At 42.0% G+C, this 7,586-nt stretch overlaps 1 protein-coding gene across 2 annotated transcripts in view; it reads left to right on the top strand.

The window, feature by feature from the left end:
- Positions 1–7,586, top strand: part of RBBP5 (RB binding protein 5, histone lysine methyltransferase complex subunit) — a 42,167-nt gene that overhangs the window by 19,641 nt on the left and 14,940 nt on the right. For both annotated transcript variants that reach the window (XM_006159240.3, XM_006159241.3), the window contains exons 6-10: positions 637–746; positions 4,349–4,468; positions 4,557–4,710; positions 4,805–4,876; positions 6,234–6,351. In XM_006159240.3, coding sequence (XP_006159302.1) covers positions 637–746; positions 4,349–4,468; positions 4,557–4,710; positions 4,805–4,876; positions 6,234–6,351 — 574 coding nt within the window. The remainder of the gene's footprint in view (positions 1–636; positions 747–4,348; positions 4,469–4,556; positions 4,711–4,804; positions 4,877–6,233; positions 6,352–7,586) is intronic.

Here is a 7,586-nt window from a genome sequence, read left to right as displayed (position 1 = left end):
GTCTGTTACACCATTTATCTCCAGAGCTCTCTTCATCTCGCAGAATGGACATCCTGTACCAATTAAATAGTACCTTCCGTTCCTTCCCGCTCCCAGCCTCTGGTAGCCCCATTCCACTTTCTCTAGGATTTAGACTCCTCCAGAGACCATGTAGTTATCTTCTTGGTGACTTAGTGTCACTTCGTATAGTGTCTTCAAGGTTCATCTGTGTTGTAGCCTGTCAGAATTTCCTAAAAGGCTCAACAATCCATTCTACAAGGGTACTTTACAAAGTTTGTGGAGAAGTGGTACCAGTTTATTTTGGTGCAAAAAATGTTTGAAATCCGTGCAGAATATCTTCCTGAGACCCTCTCCACAAACTTCTTGAACACTCTTACGTGTGTAGACCATGTTTTGTTTATCCATTCATCTGTCGATGGATACTTTTTGGCTGTTGTGAATAATTTTAAAGGTCATATTTTAAGACTAGATTATTAAAATCCTTTATTTGAAGAGGTATATAGTTAATTAGATTGAGAACATGGGAATAGACATTTGTATTTTTACTTAATCTCTGATCAGTTGTATAAGCAGAAGCCAATTCTAATTACTGTAGCTATCAGAATACTTCTTTTTTTTCTCTCCCCTCAACTTTAGATTTTGGTCCTCAAAACAGATTCTCAGGATCTTGTTGCTTCCTTCAGAGTAACTACTGGAACAAGCAATACCACAGCCATTAAATCAATTGAATTTGCCCGGAAGGGGAGGTAAGGCCTTGTCTTTTTAGGGACAGTTTTTTTGTTTTTGAATCTATCTATCTGTTTTTCTCTTTTTCTTTCTTTCTTTTAGTTTGACCAGCCAGAGAGGGACAGAGCCTGGGGTGGGGAGCAAGCCACCAGGTCTGGGAATTGAATCATGGTTGGCCATGTGGGAGTCCAGCGTCCCTAACCACCATTCCAGTGCCTGCCAGCTTCTTTAGGGACAGTTTTTATTCTGTTTTGTGTTTTAGTTGTTTGCTATAGGGCATGTACACTTGCCCAAGGGAGACAGAGAAAGTAAGAGATCACCCTCGGGGATGGTCACATGCCATCTGTTCTCCCCTATTCTCCTCTTGAGCTTTGGGGCATGCACACACATACCTGAGTGTGATTTTTAAGCCACTGATCAGAGACTCAAAGTGCATGGTCAACCATGCAAGATTCAGCTACCTGCTGGCCCCTTTACGGACAGTTTTAAAAATTAATAGAATACAAAAATACATTGAGATTTGCAGTTTTTACGTATAATAAACTTTTTTAAAAATTAAAGTTGTTAGAACTGTACCTGGTTCTTGAATGCATAACATTTCCTGCATTGAACCAGTAGTCTCATCTTTATCTGGAGGTGATCAGGCAGTTCCTTTACAGAAAGATACCCAAGCAGTCAGTGCTTAGCACATAGTCAGCACTGGGTAAAGATGAGCCACTGTAGGGGCCAGATGGTGATCTAGTTGTAAAGTGAAATGCTCTGCATGGCTGACCTGGACGTTCTCAGTTCCCATCTGGAGACCTCCTTGAGTGTCCCAGGTGCACACATGCCTGCAGTCCAGGCAGGCTGAGGCTAGGGGGTGGATTATGGCATTGGGACCCTGTCAGGGTGGTTCTGTCTTTGCCTTTCTCACTTATGGAAGAAACACACTTAAATAAAAAGATCAGGTACAATATTAGGATCAAAACTGATGTCATAAAATTCACATTTTAGAAAAATACAGTAGGATGAGACTAAAGTCTTGTGTCTGCAGCATAGCAGGGTGACAACAGTTAACAATATATTTCAAAATAGCTAGAAGAGATTTTGAATATTCTCAGTGCAAAGAAATGACGTGTCAGAAGTGATGGGTCTGCTGGTTACCCTGGATACCCTGTACGCATTGCACATTGCATACGTACATTGAGATACCACATTGTAATCTATAAATATTGCAATTATGTGTAAATTTAAAAATTTACATTATGGGCCAGTGGTGGTTAAAGTGGCTGGATCTCACATAGCTGACTGTGTGGTTTGAGTCCTGGCTTAAAAAACATGATAGGAGTGTGTACATGCCCAAAATCCAGAAGGAAGGGAGAAATGGAGAAGAGGTTGTGGGCGTGACAAGTTCATGCACCCTCTGATGAATTTTAAAAAAGAATTCACATTGTACCTGAGCAGGCATTTAGTAAAAAAATGATGTGTGTGTGTTTTTTTTTTTTTAAAAAGAATTATTTATTTTATTTATTCATTCATTTATTTTAATTTGACCAGAGGGAAAAGGAGAAAGCAAGCCACCAGGTCTGGGACTCGAACCATGGTCAACCATGTGTGCATGTCTAGCACTGTAACCACCACGCTACCTGCTGGCCCCAAAATTATGTAATTTTTAATTTCAGATGTTATTCTGATATGTTCAGTTACTGAACTAGAAGTACATATATTTTTAATTTTCTTTTTTAAAGAAATTATTTATTTAATTTTTATTTATTATTTTTCAAAATTTGACCAGAGAGAGGGAGAAAGTGAGAAAGCAAACTACCAGGACCTGAACTGCAGTCGCTCATGTGGGAGCCCAACATCCCAACCACCACACCACCTGCTGTCCCCAGAAGTACATATATTAACAGAAACAAAGGGACTTAGATTATAGTAAGAGGTAATATAGTATTTTGTGTAGAGACACCCATACATATTTGGAAAACATTCATGTTCAAAATTCTCAAGAATTGGGACCAGCAGTTAGTGTAATGGCTGTGTTGCTCGACTCCCATGTAGTCAACTGTGGTTCGTGTCCCAGACCTAGTGGCTTAAACTCACGTCGGGCACATGTGCGTGCATGCCCAAGATCCCAAGGAATTGCGGCGTGGCCATCCCCCCTAGGGGAATGATTTCTTGCTTTCTGTCTCTCTGTCTCTTTCTGTCTGTCTGGTGAGCGCACACGCCCTAAAGCAAAAACCTCTCACCACCCCCAAAAAATCTCAAGAATTCAAAAATGGTTTCAGTCAGTGAAGTCTGAAACAGTCTAGAAGGGAAGTGATATATATTTAACTCTAAGACTGTGAACTTAGCAACATCATTTCAGTTGGGAAGTCTTGAACTCAGTTAAATACTAACAGAATGGGGGCCGGCAGGTGGCATGGTAGTTAAGAGCACTGGACTCCCAAATGGCTGACTGTGGTTTGAGTCCTGGACCTAGCAGCTTGCTTTCTCACTTTCCCTTTCTCTTTCTCTATCTCTGTCTCTCTTACTCTGTCCTTCTCTGGTCAAATGAAAATAAATAAATAAATAAAGTTAAATAAAATAATTCTTAAAAACAAAATATATATGTACATGTTGGGTTCAGGGATACACAGGAAGTAGAAAATATATTCTCACCTAAATTATATTTTGATTTTAGAAGGCAATAAATAGATCTGTTAAGTGCTCTACCTTTTTCTTTTTTTTTGGAGAGGTTTTTTTGCTATAGGACGCGTGCGCTCGCCAGACAGACAAAGAGAGACAGAGAGACAATAAGCGAGAAATCACTCCCCAGGGGGGGATGACCACGCCACAATCCCTTCTCCTCCATTCTCCTCTTGGGATCTTGGGCACGCACACACACGCGCCTGGTGTGAGTTTTAAGCCACCGGGTCTGGGACGCGAACCGCAGTTGACTACATGAGAGTCCAGCAACATAGCCATTATGCTAACTGCTGGTCCCTAAGTGTTCTACCTTTTTACTCACTTTCTTTCCAGTTTGTTAGTTGCTTTGCAATGCTGTTTTAAATTAACTGTGATACTGTGTGAAGTTAACTGGTTAATGGGCCAGCTGTGGCAGTATGTGCTGGTTGCTGCTGATGCTGGCAGACTGAGGCTACATGGGAGTCTGGGTTCAATTTCCAGCCCGTCCTAAAAGCTGGACAATGTGTCACGCACCTGTAGTCCTGTTTATTTGGGAGGCTGAAGCCAGTGTGGACAGCATAGTGACAGACTGTCTGACAGAACTGGGTATGGTGGTGCGTGTCTGTGGTCCCAGCTGCTTGGGAGACGGAGGCAGAGGGATTGCATCATAATAAGACTTTGTTTATTTGTTTGTTTTAGAATTATTTTATTTAACTTTATCCATTTATTTATTTATTTCAATTTGACCAGAGAGGGATAGAGAGAGAGAGAGAGAGAAAGTGAGAAAGTAAGCCACCAGGACCGGGACCTGAACTACAGCCAGCCATGCGGGAATCCAGTGCCCTTAACCACTATGCCACCTACTGGCCCCATAGACCTTGCTTTAAAAAACAAACAAACAAACAAACAAAACTGTTAATGGGAACAGAATTTTATTTCTGACCTTTTTGTTGATATTTTTTTATCTTTCTGGTAGTTGCTTTTTGATTAACACAGCAGATCGAATAATCAGAGTTTACGATGGCAGAGAAATCTTAACCTGTGGGAGAGATGGAGAGCCTGAACCTATGCAGAAATTGCAGGATTTGGTGAACAGGTGGGTGTCACAGCCGAGAAGAATATGTGATAATCTGTGACCTAGGCTCAGGTGCCAGTTCTCCTGGGGTACTTTGTCTGTCCTGTAGGACCCCATGGAAGAAATGCTGTTTCTCTGGAGATGGAGAATACATAGTGGCGGGTTCCGCCCGGCAGCACGCCCTGTACATCTGGGAGAAGAGTATTGGCAACCTGGTGAAGATCCTCCACGGGACGAGAGGAGAGCTCCTCCTGGACGTGGCAGTGAGTAGAGTGGGATGCTGTCCTTATACTCCGGTAATCCAGAAAATCTTGGACCTGTTCTTACTCCTGTTTCCTTTCCTTCATGAAAATGCAGTGGCATCCTGTTCGACCCATCATAGCATCCATTTCTAGTGGAGTGGTATCTATCTGGGCCCAAAACCAAGTAGTAAGTATTTTTCTGATTCACTTGCTTTGAAACAGGGTGTACCTCCTTTTTATCAAAGAATCTTACACATAATAACTTAAACATTACCTTATTCATTTGGTTTTGCATATCATTCTTTTAAAAAACACTTTATTGACATTGAAACTTGACTTTCATACAATTCTTTGTTTAGGCTTTTGCCATAGTGTGTGTACTCTTGCCAGAGAGAGACACAGAGAGAAAGTAAGAAATCACTCCCGGGGGGATGGCCACACCACAGTGCCTTCTACTCATTCTCCTCTCAGGGTTTGGGCACACCTGCACACACACCTGGTGTGATTTTTCAAGCCACCTTACCTGGGAATCAGATCATGGGTGGCCACGTGGGATCCAGTGCCTTAACCACCGCAGCACCTGCTGACTTCTTGCATATCATTCTTGTAGCCCAATAAAATACGTTAAGTGTATCTAGTTTCAGTTTATTTTGCTGGGAAGGTGTTGATCCTAAGCTATCTTACTAGCTCTTTTCAGGGAAGAAGTCTAATGTACTTTGTTGCTTTCTTGAGCTATACTTTTCTTTTGATTTTCTTATTTTTCAAGTGAGATAGTTTCTATCTTACATCTCGGTTTCATTTTACACTACAATTAATTTTAAAGAGATTAAAGATGGCATTTATGGAAGAGTTACAGGTAGTAACTTGCAATGTTTGTTTACAATAAGAAATGCATTAAGATAATAAAACGTATAGATTCCTAATTTTTTAAAGAATTATTTTATTTAGCTTATTTTGTTTATTTTAATTGACCAGAGAGGGACAGAGTGAGAGAGAGAGTTGGAAAGTGAGAGAGAGGATGGAAAGTGAAAAAGCAAGCCACCAGGTCCAGGACTTGAACTGTGGTTGGCCACGTGGGAGTCCAGTGCCCTTAACCACCATGCCACCTGCCAGCCTCTAGATTCCTAATATTTAATTTATTCATTTATTATTTTTAAGAGATTTTTGCTATAGGGCAGGTGTGCTCTCTGGAGAGACAGAGATAAACAGAGAGACAGAAAATGAGAAATCACTACCTGGGGGTATGGCCATGCCACAACCCCTTTTGCTCCTCTTGGGATTTTGGGCATGCACACACAGGCACCCAACAAGAGTTTTAAGCCACTGGTCTGGGACTTGAACTACAGTAGACTGGGTGTGAATCCAGTGATGTAACCATTATATCCTCTGCTGGTCCCCCCTAATTTTTATTTTGGTCTTCCATATTTAATCTCAGAATTCTGAGTCTTTTTTATGTTCAGATCTTTCATTTATATCATTAACATCTAGATTACAGGTTATTGCTTTTACACATGGCTAAATGGTGTACTTTGTTCACGGCATAGGAAAATTGGAGTGCATTTGCACCGGATTTCAAGGAGTTGGATGAAAATGTGGAATATGAGGAGAGAGAATCGGAATTTGATATTGAAGATGAAGACAAGAGTGAGCCTGAGCAGACAGGTACTGAGTCTCAAGTATAGATAGTATTTCCTAAGGAAAATGATTGCTTTACTTAATTTGTGTTGCAAATCTATTTCAGCATTTAGTCTAAAATGTCTCTTCTTTAAGCTCACACAATTTTCGCAATGTTTGGAGAGTCTTAATTTGTAAGGGATTAACTGTGGGCTTATAGGGAATTACCAGGGCTCAAGCAGCTTTCTTGACATTTCATGTTGCATTTCCTGATTAATTACAGATGATTAGGCAAGGGTGTACATGCAGCACCTAGCATGCCACCCACACGTGTGGAGGGCTCTGCTCATGTCATGTACCTCTTGTCAGTAGAGCAGGATAGACAGCATGGCTCTGGGGTCAGACTGCCTGGATAAGATACTTGCTCCTTTTTTTTTTTTTTAAAGAATTATTTATTTAGCTTTATTTATTTATTAACTTATTTTAATTTGACCAGAGAGAAAGGGAGGAAGTGAGAGGGAGAGAAAATGAGAAAGCAAGCCACCAGGTACAGTACTCGAACCACTGTCAGTCATGTCTAGTGCCCTTAACCACCACGCCACCTGCTGGCCCCCAAGATACCTTTTCTTTTTCTTTTTTTTTTTGGAGAGGTTTTTGCTATAGGGCATGTGTGCTCACCAGACAGACAGAGAGAGACAGAGAGACAGAAAGCAAGAAATCACCCCCCAGGGGGGATGGCCATGCCGCAGTCCCTCCTCCTCCATTCTCCTCTCGGGATCTTGGGCATGCACGCACACATGCCCGGCGTGAGTTTTAAGTCACTGGGTCCAGGACACGAACTGTGGTTAACTACATGGGAGTCCAGCTACATAGCCATTACGCTAACTGCTGGTCCCAAGATACCTTTTCTTTTTTGTTTTTGGAGAGGTTTTTCGCTATAGGGTGCGTGCGCTCGCCAGACAGACAGAGAGAGACAGAGAGACAGAAAGCAAGAAATCACCCCCCAGGGGGGATGGCCATGCCGCAGTCCCTCCTCCTCCATTCTCCTCTCGGGATCTTGGGCATGCACGCACACATGCCCGGCGTGAGTTTTAAGCCACCAGGTCTGGGACGCGAACTGCGGTCGACTACGTGGGAGTCCAGCGACATAGCCATTACGCTAACTGCTGGTCCCAAGATAAAATTTCTTAAAACTGAGATCTGGGTCCTCTCCTAAAGTAGAGCTGGTAGCCTTTTGGCCAGAACTGCCATCTTCCAGTAATTCCAAAATGACAAACACAAGG

Source organism: Tupaia chinensis, unplaced genomic scaffold (genome assembly GCF_000334495.1).
Source record: "Tupaia chinensis unplaced genomic scaffold, TupChi_1.0 Scaffold000627_1, whole genome shotgun sequence".
In the NCBI taxonomy this organism is placed as follows: domain Eukaryota; kingdom Metazoa; phylum Chordata; class Mammalia; order Scandentia; family Tupaiidae; genus Tupaia; species Tupaia belangeri.
This window is presented reverse-complemented; position numbering and strand designations above follow the sequence as displayed.